The 15,556-nt window shown below is 42.8% G+C and overlaps 1 protein-coding gene across 9 annotated transcripts; it reads right to left on the bottom strand.

Annotated features, from left to right (window-relative positions):
• Nucleotides 1–156: 156 nt before the first annotated feature.
• Nucleotides 157–14,598, bottom strand: BPNT1 (3'(2'), 5'-bisphosphate nucleotidase 1). 9 transcript variants are annotated; one of them, XM_045587111.1, is made up of 10 exons: nucleotides 14,327–14,594; nucleotides 10,103–10,230; nucleotides 9,069–9,194; nucleotides 7,390–7,497; nucleotides 6,665–6,713; nucleotides 5,344–5,435; nucleotides 3,261–3,305; nucleotides 1,830–2,027; nucleotides 1,169–1,274; nucleotides 157–958 (listed from the first exon to the last, which is right to left on the bottom strand). In XM_045587111.1, the coding sequence occupies exons 2-10, from the start codon at nucleotides 10,220–10,222 to the stop codon at nucleotides 810–812; spliced, it is 993 nt and encodes a 330-aa protein (XP_045443067.1). In that variant the 5' UTR covers nucleotides 10,223–10,230; nucleotides 14,327–14,594; the 3' UTR covers nucleotides 157–809. The 9 variants fall into 9 exon arrangements, with proteins under 9 accessions (XP_045443067.1, XP_045443066.1, XP_036309483.1 ...); XM_045587110.1 differs by having other exon boundaries at nucleotides 14,331–14,593; XM_036453590.2 differs by having other exon boundaries at nucleotides 9,090–9,194; nucleotides 14,331–14,589.
• Nucleotides 14,599–15,556: the final 958 nt, after the last annotated feature.

The following is a 15,556-nucleotide window of genomic DNA, read 5'->3' as shown; positions in this document are numbered from 1 at the left end:
GTTAGATGGGTACTAGACTTACAGGGTTGATTATTTTTTAAGTTATATAAATGTCTAATCACTATGTTGTACACTTGAAACTATTGATAATACAAAACTGCATGTCAACTGCCATTTAGATTGAAAAAAATAATAAAAGCACTGGACAGAGACAAGTTAGAATGAAATAATTTATTATAAAGAAGCCATTTTTCCATAAATCTGTTTTACCAACATACATTATATTTTAGTATATTCGTAACTGGAAAATTTTTAAAAATCACTATGAAAAGAAGAATGAGATTCAGGTAACAGCTTGTGCTTCTGTGCCCTAAAAAATCTGGTTCATACAATAGGAATGTTGATTAAACAACTGACTAGGATAGTCAGTTGGAACTAAACTTTTCTCCCAATAAAAGGAGGGACGGAAATGTCACAGACTTTATAGATTCTCCAGATGCTAAAATTGGTCTGGTTGATGAATTAATCATCCAAGTTCTTAAAATCTATTTTCTACTAAGTACCTAAAAACAGATCACTGATCAATGCAGAATAAAGTAAAGGTGGAGCTCTGATAATTGGTTTATTGATAATATTGCAGCACAGCAGAGTCCAACGGCTCCACGTGATGTCTTGAAATTCATCCCAATGGTCAGCTGAGTGACCTGCAGGCTGGACAGACTGCCCAAGTCCAAGGGTGTCAGCATTTCCTTAGTGTCAGGATCAACTTCTAGGACATCTTCATCCAAGGCTGAGACTTCGGGAACGCAGTCCTCTCTCCTCTCTCTCCTCCTGCAGCTGTCCCCCTAGCTAAGGCAACGAGATGTGCCTTAAGGAACGAGTGCGTTTTTAACCGATTCGGGAACGCGGCTGGCATAGTAGTCATGGTTCCTCAGCGAGGCCAGGACCCCAGCGGAGTTCATGTGCTTCACTTCTTTGTCGTACTGAAGGGCATTGCCATGGACGTCGGTTAACTTGCCTACAGAAAGAACACGGGACGTTAATGGCCGATTCTACCATTACAGTTCATTATGTGTAAGCGCCCCTTGCTTCCCTGTGCAATAATGCCCAATTAATTCTGGAGAAGGAAGATAATTGCTAACTCTCCTTCTAGCTCCTATATCCTGAGAGTCTAGGTAAAGTGGCATTACCGCAAAAACTATAATCCCCACTAATAAAATGGACTCACCTCCCACAGCGTGTAGGATAACTTCCGGAGCACAAGTGTCCCACTTCTTACAGCCAGGACTAGCAAACACATAGGCGGAAGCTTTGCCTTCAATCAGCTGAATGATCTGTAAAAAGTCAACGATGGTAATTATCCCTCGACCACGAGAGAATTGCTTGCTTCTATGAAATACATTTCAACTCCTCTGTTAGACTCCACTTAGGGGAAAGCCTTCGGCAGGTTTAAGTGACCAGACTATTATGAAGAAACACACAGAATACATACAGCATAACATCCAAGACGGAAAAAGTAGTCAATAAGCTACAAAGGAGGGAGGGAGAGAGAAACATCTATGTGAGAGAGACACGATGACTGGTTGCCTCCCACATGAGCCTCAAGGGGTTGGGGGGAAGCAAATCTGAGACCCTCTGTTGGCCAGCCAAGCTCTAACCACCGAGCACACAAGTCAGTTGACATATTTTCTCTTAACTGTCTTCACAAGAGATTTGAACCTTCACGTTTAAAAAAAAAAAATTCAAAAATGTTGCTGAAATGTGCTCTATATGGTAAATTACAACCTTTAATCTCTCCTCCCAAACTCCTCTTGGACAGTTGTTAAAAGCTGTGTTCCTTTCAGGGATTCCACTGTGTTCCGCCGAGGGGGTGTCGGACTGTTTCGTACCTTATTTCCCGCCCCGCCCACACGCAGCACGTCATCAGGGTTCATGGCAGTGACGCAGTCGGTGACCAGCTTGTTGCTGTGGGACCGGGTGGTGGTGATGATGTGCTTCCCGGCAGGCACTTCCTTCAGCTGGAACCCGAAGGCACCCAAGCCCAGAATTCCCCAGATTGTCCTCCCCAGCGCAGCACCAGGCCCTGCCTGTAGGAATGGGGAAACACCAGCATGGCCTGTGGTTACCGGGAGAACATGGCAGCCACAAATAGAACATTGAGCTAGTGTAGCATCTTAACTTTAGATCATAAAAACACGATCATGTTATACCAGAGCACAAAGACAGCATCATCGACAGAGAAATTTCCCCTAGAGAAGCAACGGGTTGTTCTCATTGCTGTTTTGGTGGATAATTTGGTTTCAAAGGCACAGAAGGGAACATCTGGTTATTCCCTGGAGTCCCCGGGAAAGGAGATAGGGTAATGCCTGCTGCTCTCTGAATGGTAAAATAAGCTCATTATCGTATTTGAAATAGCTCTTTGCAAAAGGCATTTAAGTCCCCAGGAAATGAAACGCATGCATTGATCAGTACTTTTCAATATCTGAGAAGCAGGCGGGATCACGTTGACATAGGCGGTGGTGATAATGCATTTTGGTGCTACAGAGACAGAACAGCTGAACAATCTGATACCTAAGAGCAGCCAGGATAATGCTGGATAATGGAGGTCAAGGTCATAGACTTCACTGCCAATGGTGGTTGTAAAATGACAATGACGACGCAGCCTTAGAATCTGTACTTGCCTCTGTAGTGCTCGAAGCATTTTCCACCACATTGTTTATGACTATGCACTTCACGCAGAAAAACATAACCGCTATTTCATGCCAAGTAAAACTGATGCATAAAATGATTAATGCCGTCATTAAAAGAGCATTATTGAACACTAGAGGCCCGGTGCACAAAAATTCATGCAAATTCGTCCAGAAGGTCATTCAACTGTCTGGTCTAATTAGCATATTAATGCTTTTATTATTATAGATTATATATATATATATATATATATATATATATATATATATATATATGGAAGGCATACAGACATAAGTATGTTACTGAATACTTGACACATACGAAGTGCTTTACATGTAGTATCTCATTTAATCTCCAAAACAATCCCATGAAGTAGGTATTATCATCCTTATTTTACAGACCAGGAAAAAAAAGAGATTGGAACCATTAAATAGCCTGACCAAGGACTCTAGGAAGAAGGGAAGGAAGGAAGGATAAAGACAGCATACAGAAGGGAATGTGGTGGAGGGACAAAGGGGAGAAGCAGAACAGAAGAGGAGCAGCTGCTTGGGCTCCATGAGGACAGGCTGGCGACACGGGTTTCCTATCTTTGCTGCCACCTAGTGGAGCCAAACCCTAGCTATTCTGCTCACCTTGGCTTCCTTTCTGTGCTCCCTCAACTTCTGCTTGTCACTGGTCTGTGGAAAACGAATACAATTTTTCTCATCTCAGAAGGGATGGGAGGGTTGGACATTATTAACAACTTCTAAGCACTCAGATCCTTTTTTGATGAAAGGTGCCATGCATTACAATGTAATCTAGGAATAAAAGTGTCTCTCTTGCCCTAACCGGAGTGGCTCAGTGGATAGAGCGTCAGCCTGTGGACTGAAGGGTCCCGGGTTCGATTCCGGTCAAGGGCATGCGCCTTGGTTGCGGGCACATCCCCAGTGGGGAGCGGGCAGGAGGCAGCTGATCAATGTTTCTAACTTTCCATCACTCTCCCTTCCTCTCTGTAAAAAAAAAATCAATAAAATGTATATATTTTTTTAAAGTGTCTCTTTCAAGCCACAGTGTTAACTTATTTTAAAGTTTCCATAATGGCCACAGACTTGTATTTGTATAAAATATTCCATAATCATTAAAGCCATAGTAAAGTAATTAATGGATACTTAATAGGAGAAACTTTACCCGTAATGCATAACTAGTTTTGCGAAATAATGCTAAAAAGAACATGATTACAAATAGTTATTATCATGCAAATGGCAGAATAAAATAAAACTATCTTAGAAGTAGAGGTTACGCTTGCCCTCAACTCAGATTGGAAATTCAGAAGGAATAGTCCTCACTCTGATACTTCATTTCTCCAAAGTTCTTTCAGGGTCAGACTCATGCCAATACCTCAAGTAATTATCTCAATCACATCCTTTAACTTTAATGGAATCTGATGATCTATTCCTGCTTCGAAAGCACATTCATCGCCCACTTCTAAGGAAGACAATTTCTTGGGAAGATAGCAGAAAGCCCAACTCCATCAGAGAGAAAGGAAGAGGAAGGAAGGGTGCAAGATGAATTAGTTCTGCTTCACCGCTGACTACAGTCTAGGCGCGAAGCAGTATCACCTGGAAAACATCATGGCTAGCATCTCTCTCGGTTCTAATGGCTCACTTCTTCAAGGTGCTGGAAGGACCGCCTGTAAGTCAGGTGTCTCAATGACCAGGCTAGTCCAGAACCGCATCGGTAATTCCCAAACGTCTGAATTTGAGCGTTAAGGCATGTGCTGTGTGCCTTATTCATGCATATCTGGTACCAATGCCCCCGGAAGTTCTGATTCCAGAGGTGTGGGGTATATTTGGAAAAGATGAATGCATGTGCAACCAAGCTAGAAACCACTAGATTGGATAGTATCAGGAACCACATAACACTATTATTATTGACCTAATAAAATATTTGTGTGTGGCTCTCCCTGCTGGTGGGGGCTGCCATGTGTGGGCAACGTCGACCTGCTGGCCACCTCAGCTCAGCTCCCATGTCTGCATGAGAGAGCAGGAGAGCACAGCCAGGTGCATGGCGAGGGTTCCGTCCTCACTGGTCACTGGCCAGAGTCCTCCGTTGCTTGACCCCCCTGGACCCCTCCATAGCCTGCTCGAGGGGCCTTGCTTCCTGGCATCTGACTTCCCTCAGAAGTGATTCCAGTGGGAAAGAAAGGCGAGCAGGTGCCATTGAGGCTTGGAGATGCTGAAACGTGGCTTGTCTGTTGCAACATCAGGAATCAGGAGAGTGAATCTAAAGATGATGTGGAGGGAAACCCAGAAGAGTCCAAGAAGTCTGTCCTAACAGGGGACGGCTCCTCAGACACCACGCACCACGGCGATGAGGAAGAATTAGCACAGGAGCCCCGTGAAAACTGCCCTCCAAGCCAAATCACTAACTCCCTTTATCTGATTCTGGACTTGTTTGGGTCCTCTCCCTTAACATGAAAAGACGCCTTTTCAGCTCCCTAAAAGCCTTCATCTGCCTGGGGGAAGCAGGTCAGGCTTCCTCCCTTCTCATCTGGCTGCCTCTTGAAATAAACTCTGTCCTGGTTGCATTAAAAAAACACACACACATAAAACAAACAAATAAACAACTGTATCCCACTTCTGACACACACACACACACACACACACACACACACAAAGCAACACCAAAAAACAAACAAACAAAAAACACACACAACCGTATCAGTTAGAGTCATACCTGGTAGTTGTAATAAGGCTGGTTAATAACTCCTGCTATGGCTTTCCCTTCATAAGCAATTCCAATAAGAACGGTTACATTGTCAAGAAGACCTATAGAGAAGAAATTAGTATCAATTACTCTGTAACTTTTTCCTGTTATGACTCGTCATCAGCATATGAATTGCTGCCAGTTATTTTTGCAGGAAAGGTATGGGATCCACAGGGATTCATCTATGACCAATCCAACTTCTGGCAAAATGTACAAATTGTAGGAGAGCTGGCCAGAGAGAAGAGGAGGGGTCTTGGACCACTTCACTGGCTTGCTACACCTGGCCTCATCAGGAAACTCTAAAAACCAATTCAATTGAGTGGCCATAATTCCACAGCCGTCATTCTGTATCCCTGCCTTCCAGTTCACTCCTGCTTGCTGGAGTCGCTTTTATAATGCAGGTTCTTAAACCCTTTCCCAGAACCAGCGATCAAAATCTCCAGAGGTGGGGGAGGTGGGGATCTAGACAAGCTGTGTAGGTGCTGTGTGTACCCGAAAGCTGTCCAGAGCTTCCCCGTTTCTCAGTGGAGAACCATTCAGTGCACACACATACATCCACATGCACACACATGAACACACTCTGCAGGACTCACTCACTGCAGATACGTCACCTCCAAGGACAGAGAAGTTTTCTCTAGTAATTATGAGAAATGTTCTTTTTTCAAGGCATGAAGCTGAGAACCAATGTAAGAAAAACCAGGCAGATCTTTATTTCAGAAATAAAACTCAACACTTACGTTATGCTCGTAAAATCTCAAACTTGGGCTTTGAGCCTGGTCTTGCTTACGCTAACGTTGCCCATTTTATGTTAATTTGCTGCTTTGTTCTTTTCCTCATCTTCAGTCATTTCAGGAGAGAGAAATATTGCATTCTGTTTCCAAACCTATCTGTAAAGGGGAGGCTGTACAGAAAGACAGGGAGGGGACAGTGTGTGTGTGTGTGTGTGTGTGTGTGTGTGTGTGTGTGTTGGGGTTCTACACCAACAAAGCTGGGGTTCCATCTGGTAACACTGGTTCAATGTTAGTTATTCTCACGTAAAGGCCATTAGAATTGTGGAGCTGGTAGACTGTGTGTGGAGGGAGGGGGCTGGGGGTTCTAGGTGAATTTTCTTTCTTGTCTTATGACAATCACTGATGTATAACCTCAGTTAGCTAGGATGGGCACAGATAGAGCTTGAGAACACACACATGACACGTAACACCGGCTTTCCACACAACATGAGAAACAGTAAATGTTTACACTCAATATCACAGGCCCTTCTGCTTCCAATAAACAGGAAAGAGGTCCCAACCTTCCGTGTACTCCTTGGTGCCATCCAGAGGATCAACCCAGACCACGAGCTAAAAGACACAAGGAAATATTGTCATATATATATACATACATACATATATATATATATATATATATATTTAAGTCTTTTCTATATATATATATATATATATATATATATATATATATATATATAGAAAAGACTTAAATAGAGTGACCAAAACAACTCCCTTTTTATTTCAGTTCTGAAGTTGTATTATGGATGGCTTATGCCAGCGTCATCAGCTTCGTGGCGGTAAAAAGAATCGTATTGTTTTGCAGTCATGGAAAAAATACCTACATTAGAAAAAAGTCCCCAATAGGGGGTGTGCAGGAGGCAGCTGTTTGATGTTTCTCTCTCATCCATGCTTCTAACTCTCTATCCCTCTCCCTTCCTCTCTGTAAAAAAAAAAAAAAATCAATAAAATATATATATTTTTAAAAATTAGATTTTCTCCCTAAAAATAGTTTTAATAATAGCTTTAGAGTGAAGAAGAAGAAACCAACAGCATGAGAAACCGAACTCTAAATGAACAGGCCAGGCATTCCATGTGGTGCCCGACACTCCGCATTGGCTCTGAAAGTTTCCCAAGGCCCGGTTGTCCCTATTGTCTAACTACCAACTTCCCATCATCACAGGCAAGAAACAAACACATAAAGACCACCAAGAACGGTGCACAGAGAGCTCAGCCATGACGTGGGTCATACATCTTCCTCTTTAATGGCGCTGTACTGGGCCGGGCATGGCTTCCTGAGGATTTCTTCCCACTGGCCGTCCTCGATCAGCTCCTGATCCACGTCCTCGGACGGCAGGTCCTGCAGCAGAGAACACGGGTCACTGCCGCTGCCCAGTGTCTACCGAGCGCTTCGGTGTCGGTGACGGAAGAGATCGCAGCATCTTTTCCCTGGTCCTACCATTTAGGTTCAGAGCTTTATTTATTTTATTTTATTATATATATATGTATATGGCGTAAAATCACAGGAAGGTCATGGTATCCTGCCACCTGTGAGGAGGGAGCCCAAGTTGCTGTTGGATGTGTTTATTACGAAGGAGCCATTCTTCAGGCGCCCTACTCTCTCCGCATCCAGAGGTTCAGAGCTTTAAAGCAAAGCGAGGAAAACTGCGAACACGGCCAGATGGACTCGTCAAAGCTGACTACAGAGAGTGCCAACTTCATTATGCTCAACAGTGAGGAGGAAAAGAACTTTTAGACTTTTCAAGAGAAGTGGTTCTGATATCAGCTACTTCTCGCTCAGTTACACGAGACATCCATTCTTTTACTTTCCCAGTGGTAGGGTGTTCGGATAAGTGTGTAAGTAAGCCTAACTAGAAAAACAGACGCCCTGCAGGCATGGCTCAGTGGTTGAGCGTCGACTTATGAACCAGGAGGTCATGGTTCGATTCCTGGTCAGGGCACATGCTTGGGGATGGAGGCATGGTTCCCAGTGTGGGGCATGCAGGAGGCAGCCGAACAGTGATTCTCTCTCGTCATGGATGTTTCTCTTTCTCCCTCTCCCTTCCTCTCTAAAACCAGTAAAATACATTTTGGAAAGAAGAAAAAAAACATAAACAAAATCTATCTTATTCTAAACTTTTAGAACTCTCCCCATCTTCCAGTTCAGATGCTGAATATTATAACAGACACCATATCTTTGATGGTCAAGAATTGAGACATCTGGCCTAGAAATGGACCACAATATTGCATAATCAAACATTTCCTTCAAGTCTTAAGGAATATAATTATGTTTGCATTAAAATGATAGACCTAGCTGAAACTATAGCCCTAATTGGTTTGGTTCAGTGGATAGAGCCTGCGGACTGAAGGGTCCCGGGTTTGATTCCAGTCAAGGGCATGTACCTTGGTTGCGAGCACATCCCCAGTTAGGAGGTGTGCAGGAGGCAGCTGGTCGATGACTCTCTCCCATCGATGTTCCTAAATCTCTTTCTCTTTCCCTTCCTCTCTGTAAAAAAAAAAAAATCAGCCGGGACCGGTTTGGCTCAATGAATAGAGCATTGGCTTGGGGACTGAGGGGTCCCGGGTTCGATTCCGGTCAGGGGCATGTACTTTGGTTGAGGGCATATCCCCAGGGGGTGTGCAAGAGGCAACTGATCGATGACTCTCTCTCATCAATGTTTCTGGCTCTCTATCTCTCTCCCTTCCTCTCTGTACAAAATCAATAAAATATATTTTTTAAAAAATCAATAAAATATATATATTTTTCATAATAGTAGACCTAATGCTTGAGATCATAACAGTGGTATTAAATCACTAAAGTGGCAGTTGGACTTCCATATGGTAAAGAGGCATTTAAATAAATACCATAGGGGGGATGAGGACAATTATGTGATACCATAATCAATAATAAATAAATAAATAAATAAATAACATATCCCTGCCAACTCTCACCTCTTCTCCTATGATTGTGAGTTTGGGAAATTTCCGGGCCAGGGAGGAGCAGATGCTCATCTGTGCCATTCGGTCGGCTTTGGTCTGCAGGTCCGTTGGACTGGTCTGCAACAGAGAAGCACGTGTTAGCAGAGCTCGTATGCAAGATCACCCTCCAATGCCTAAGGCATGAGTGTCTATATCCTTTAAATGACACCGTCTATTGTTAGATTCATGGGACTTAACATCAAAGGGACAACTATTTTCTTGTCTTGGTTTTTCTCAGGGGATTCAAAGTGGTAAAAGTTTGGAGAGGAACTTTCAAATTATCAGAAGATGTTCTTCCCAGTTCAGAAACTGCTGTCACGCCTGGCCAGTATGGCTCTGTGGGTTGAGTGTCCTCCCGCGCATGAGGAGGTAGAAGTTGGATTCTTGGTCAGGGCATGTGCATGGACTATGGGCTTCATCCCCAGTAGGGGGTGTGGGGAACTGATCAATGTTTCTCTCTATCGAGGTTTCTCTCTCCCTCTCCCTTCCTCTCTCTGAAATCAATAAAAATATATTTTACAAAAAGAATATTGCTTTCATAAGACCTCTAGATTTTTTTTTTTTTTTTTTGCTTAAACAGGTTAAGGCCGTGGTAGGCAAACTGCAGCTCGCGAGCCACATGCAGCTCTTTGGCCCCTTGAGTGTGGCTCTTCCACAAAATACCATGGCCTGGGCGAGTCTATTTTGAAGAAGTGGCATTAGAAGAAGTTTAAGTTTAAAGTATTTGGCTCTCCAAAGAAATGTCAATCGTTGTACTGTTGACATTTGGCTCTGTTGAATAAAGAGTTTGCCAACCACTGCCCTAGGGCGAGTATTTCCTGCTCTTCCTACTGATAAGAGTGTCAGACCTCACCATTCTGCACTCTCCAGAAGGGAGCCGTTGATGATTTCAGCTACTAAAGTCTGTCCACATTAATACATCCTTGAGCTAAACCTCAAGGACCAAAATAGCGAAGTCAGTACGAAATACGATGAGTTCTCAGTACCTTCTCCACGATTCCCAGGTCCCCTTCGGCGATCACACGTCTGACGATGGTTCCTGCCTTCTGAGCTATGGAATATGCGGAGGCTACCAACCGCATCAGCACGGTGGGACCGGAAGCCATGGTCAGCCCTAAAGGGAAAGGGAGAGAAAGGTTTTGTTACTTTCAAAGCCAACCACTGGCTTTTATTTATTTGAATTCAATTCAGTACGTATACACTGAGTGGCCAGGTTATGATGATCTCTGAACGCATAATAATCTGGCCACTCTGAGTGTGTGTGTGTGTGTGTGTGTGTGTGTGTGTGTATTAGAGGCCCAGTGCATGAATTCATGCATGGGTAGTCCAGCCAGCCTGGCCAGGGAGAGGGGACATGGGAGGTTGGCCGGCCTGCCTGCTGGGAGAGGGGATAATTTGCATATTAGCCTTTCATTATATAGGCTATACACTGAGTAGCCAGATTATTAGGATATACTCTGAGTGGCCAGACTATTATTTTTTTAAAATATATTTTATTGATTTTTTACAGAGAGGAAGAGAGAGAGTTAGAAACATCGATGAGAAAGAATCATCAATCAGCTGCCTCTTGCACACCCCCTACTGGAGATGTGCCCGCAGCCAAGGTACATGCCCTTGACGGGAATCGAACCCGGGACCTTTCAGTCCGCAGGCTGATGCTCCATCCATTGAGCCAAACCGGTTTTGGCTGAGTGGCCAGGTTATATGCATTCAGAGATTATCATAATCTGGCCACTCAGTGTATACTGCATGCTTGCATGGGACTTCCCCATTTAACCATAGACATCGTTTGGAGAGACCTAGAAAAGACCCCATTTCAGCAATACTTCTCAATAAACTCTAGGTTGTCTCTCTCTGCAGATGGGACACGTGGAAGCAACAGGTCCACAGGCAGACGCTATATCCACTGAGCCAAACCGGGTAGGGCCATGAGGCTATTTTAATGTGTTGAACACTCAGTCCCTGTCTTATGTAAGACGGCCTTGAGGAAGACTGTAACCACTATGCTGGTTTTCAGTAAACTCACATAAGCCAGATCAGGCTCCCTTACTGAATGGTGTCGTTCTAATTGTTGACAGGTGGTGGTTCTTACTGTTCTCAGGTATTGTTTACCTTTGAGCCGGCTGAGCAGGCACTACAGCCTTGCCAGGCTTCCTATATGACCAAACCACTTCCCTTTCTTTTTCCAAGTTCACGGTCACTTCTTCCAAAGAAAAACTTGTAGGCTTTGTCGTTCTCCTATATTATTCAGAAAATGTATATATACGAACCACCACCTAGGAACAAACATCAGTTTTATGCGAATGCAGAAAATCGGGTCTGGTGCAAAGCGAACTATGATTTACAAAGAGATCCTGTAAATCTCTTCCAATTGGCAAATAGGAAAACATGTTTACCGTTTCCTCTGAAGAATTTCTTCGGTCCAAACTGAATTAGTAAATAAAAATGTTACTGCTGAAACTGGTTTGGCTCAGTGGATAGAGCACATCAGCCTGCGGACTGAAAGGTCCTGGGTTCGATTCCAATCAAGGGCATGTACCTTGGTTGTTGGCACATCCCTAGTAGGGGGTGTGCAAGAGGCAGCTGATCGATGTTTCTCTCTCATCGATGTTTCTAACTCTCTATCCTTCTCTGTAAAAAAATCAATAAAATATATATATTTTAAAATGTTACTGTCCCCTAATCCTAATGTTATTCTTACATATTTTTTAAACAAATGAATACAATGTTGTCTCTTTGCATAAAGAAAATATAGCTAATTATATGATCAAAATGCAAAATCTGTAACAGAGGTTCCTCTTAGCCTTTTTAATAGGGACCCTACCCAGACCCCAAATGAGAATTACCTGTAGCAGGTACCAGCTGATAGAGAACCAGGCCAAAATGCAAATAAACTAACTTCCTTATAGCAGCTCAGATTAAACTCACCCTACTTCCTTCTCTACCATTTGTACTCCTCTGGGTCCTAAAACACTCCCGTTTGCTTACCTGGCTCAAAGGTAAGTGATACTAGTAACTGTGAACAATTAGAAAACACCATACAGTAAGAGAGCCTGATCTGTCTTATATGCGAGTTTACCAAAAACCAGCATAGTGGTTATAGGCACTGGAGACAGTTACCTGTGTCCAAATCAAGGCTCTGGCACATACAAGCTGTGTGACCTTAGGAGAGCCACGTAAACTCTCTGTGCCTCAATCTGTAAGATGGAGCTCACAATGGTACTAAAAGCACGGAGCTGTAATTATTACACAAGAAGCACATGTAAAGCACGTAAGACAGTCCCCAGCATGAGGTAAGCACTGAATGATGCTGGCTAAAAACTTCCTATAGGTTTTGCAACATTATTTTAACCCCGAGGATATTCTGTGATGATCAATATGACCCTGAATCATAGGACAGCTTCTTTTAAATCATATTCTGGGCTTGAATATGATTTAAAAGAAAAGGCTTTGGGTATAAAAAAAGGTTGTATGACCACTGAAAACAATCAATCTAACATCCCATCTGTTAAGAAATCTTTACAACCTCCAACGATTTTCTCTCTCTCTCTCTCTCTCTCTCTCTCTCTCTCTCTCTCTCTCTCTCTCTCTCTGTCTCTCTCTCTCTGTCTCCCGCCCTCCCTTCATAGCCTGGGAAAGTAGAGAGTATCTTGAATTCTGTATAAAGTTGGCGAGTATATGTGGATTAATGATTGTGCGATCTAAATACTGATTTATCTTTGGAACACAACCAAATGATGTTAAAGTTCAAGGTCATCTGGAAATATAAAAAAACGTGAGCACAACGGAGCAAATTCTGAAAAAAGAACAACGAGCAGAGATAACTCTCCTACCAGTTACCAAAATAGGCTATAAAATTATAGTAATTAAAAACCGTTCAGTCCTGGGCAGAATTAGACAAATTAAGGGAATCAAATAAATCCTAGAGATAGAACCAAACACAATAAAGCTATTTCAAATCCTGGGGGAAAGTTAATTAGATATAAATGGTGGGGCAATTGGTAATTTTTTTAAAATGCTGGATCCTTTTTGCATTCTTTATATCACTACAAATTCCAGATCAGAGCATTAAAAGTAAACAATGAAATTCTAAAAGTATGGGAGTAAAACGGATGGAATGTTTTATAAGTTTGGTAAAGGGCTTATAAGCATGATGAAAAACAAGAATCCATAAAAGAATGTACTGATACATTTGACTGCACATACAGTTTTGACTGTATAGTCACACCACCACAAATAATGCGAAAAGATGTTTGACAAAAAATTTGTATAACATACTAGACACGTGAGCTCATTTTTGTTACACAAGAGCTCTTATGCATCAATAGGTAAAAGATGAATAATGCAATAGAAAAGGGAGCAAAGGACACGAACAAGCAATTCCTAGAAAAAAAGAAAAGCAATGGCTGGTAAATGCCTGAAATGCTCAACCTCACTATGTATGATAGAAATGCAAGCAAAAACCATGAGAAATGACTTATCATTTGTGAGATTGGCACAGGTGAGAGAGTTTGCCCAAATTTGGCTAGAGTGGGAGGACACATAAGAAATTATAAAAATCAGCCAAAACTGGTTTGGCTCAGTGGATAGAGCGTCAGTCTGAGGACTGAAGGGTATCCAGGTTCGATTCCAGTCAGGGGCATGTACATTGGTTGTGGGCACATCCCTGGTGGGGAGTGTGCAGGAGGCAGCTGATCGATGTTTCTCTCATTGATGTTTCTAACTCTCTATCCCTCTCTCTTGTTCTTTGTAAAAAATCAATAAAATATATTTTAAAAAATAAATTATAAAAATCGCATTAAAAGCCAAACGCACAGGTTTCGAACTAGCAATTCTGTCTATTTTCAGGGAAACAAATAAATCAAGCACATCTACAGAGGTGTAGGGAAGACAGCAGGAGTGCCTGCTATTTTTATGAAATTTAATTGTAGGTGTTAAGACAGTCTCTAAACCCACTAACAGTCTAGGTTTGCCTTGTGATTTTCACAAAATAGAGCCTCATAAAGACCCCGGAGCATGAAAAGAAAAAGAAAAATCTCATCTCCACAATGGAAATGCTGACACTCACAAACCCGGGTCCGAAACGGATCCACGCTAATCTTTTCTGCACAGAAATCCCTCGAATCCCCGCAAATCTCTGCAAAGGGGGTGGAGTGAGGGCATCTGCCCAGGATTTGCCCTTGCCCCTGACCCTCGGGGGAGAAGCTTACTTACGCTGAACAGGCCTGGAAAACAGAGTTAGTCGAAAGACACTGAGGGATAACACCCCTCCCAAAAAAAAAAAACAAAAAAAAAAAACCGCGTTATTAAGCAACAGGTCCCTCGAGGCGTCCAGTACCGCTGTCACCCAGACCACGGGACGTCAGGGGCCGGAGGACAACCCTACCGCAGCTACTGCGCATGCGGCAAGCTCCGCGCAGGCGCAGTGCAGCTGCGTCGCCAAGGCCCCCCGGTCCGACTCCCGACCCGGCGAAACTCCACTTCTCCGGGTTTTCCTGAAGCTCTCGGTTGGTGCTAGTTGCCCGCAGGTGTCTTTTTCCAAATAACATTTCCTTTTTCATTTTTGTAGGGAACCCGTCCGTCTTTTCATTTCATCTTCTAGATGTTGTCTTTTAGGATTAGGAAGGCCATCCCCAAAGGGGAACAGGCGTGAACTACACTGACCTGGACGAACAAGTGACTAACTCAAACTGAGATGCGCTGTATGCGTGAAATACATAAAATTTGGAAGACAGCATAAAAAAAAAAAGAATGCAAACTATCTCACTTATACTTTTATATGAATTGCATGTTGAAGGGATACTATCTTGGATACACTGGGTTAAATACACCCTGTTTCCCCGAAAAGAAGACAGTGTCTTATATTAATTTTTGCTCCCAAAGATGCGCTAGGTCTTATTTTCAGGGGATGTCTTATTTTTCCATGAAGAAGAATACGGCACACATTTATTGTTAAATGAAAGTAAAGGAAATTTATTACCTGTATACGGTACGGTGGTACGGTAGTTGTCAACACAAACCAGACAAACTGTGAATCCTACAGTATCAAGAATTGACTCATTTATTCAATGACAATCATGTCATCGTCTTCTGGAACATCATCCTAACAATCCAATTCCTGAATTTCCTGGTGAGTTTCAGAATCAGTGGCCCAAATCTCTCATGTTTAGCAATAGCATTCTGAGACAGAGCCTAAGGGGGGGCCTTATTTTCAGGGGGTGCCTTATATTTTACTCAGAAGGAAACCTGTAAGTAGGTCTTATTTTCGGAGGATGTCTTATTTTTGGGGAAACATGGTATATATATATAATATATAATATATATATAATATATATATATATATATAATTTTACTGCTATTTTTTTAAGGGCTGGGCGCTGTGATTGAAATCAAAGCCCCAGCTGTGGCCACATCTGGCCCCGCCCCGCCCCGCCCCTCGG

The sequence above is a fragment of the Pipistrellus kuhlii genome, unplaced genomic scaffold, assembly GCF_014108245.1.
Source record: "Pipistrellus kuhlii isolate mPipKuh1 unplaced genomic scaffold, mPipKuh1.p scaffold_m20_p_25, whole genome shotgun sequence".
Taxonomy (NCBI): Eukaryota; Metazoa; Chordata; class Mammalia; order Chiroptera; family Vespertilionidae; genus Pipistrellus; species Pipistrellus kuhlii.
This window is presented reverse-complemented; position numbering and strand designations above follow the sequence as displayed.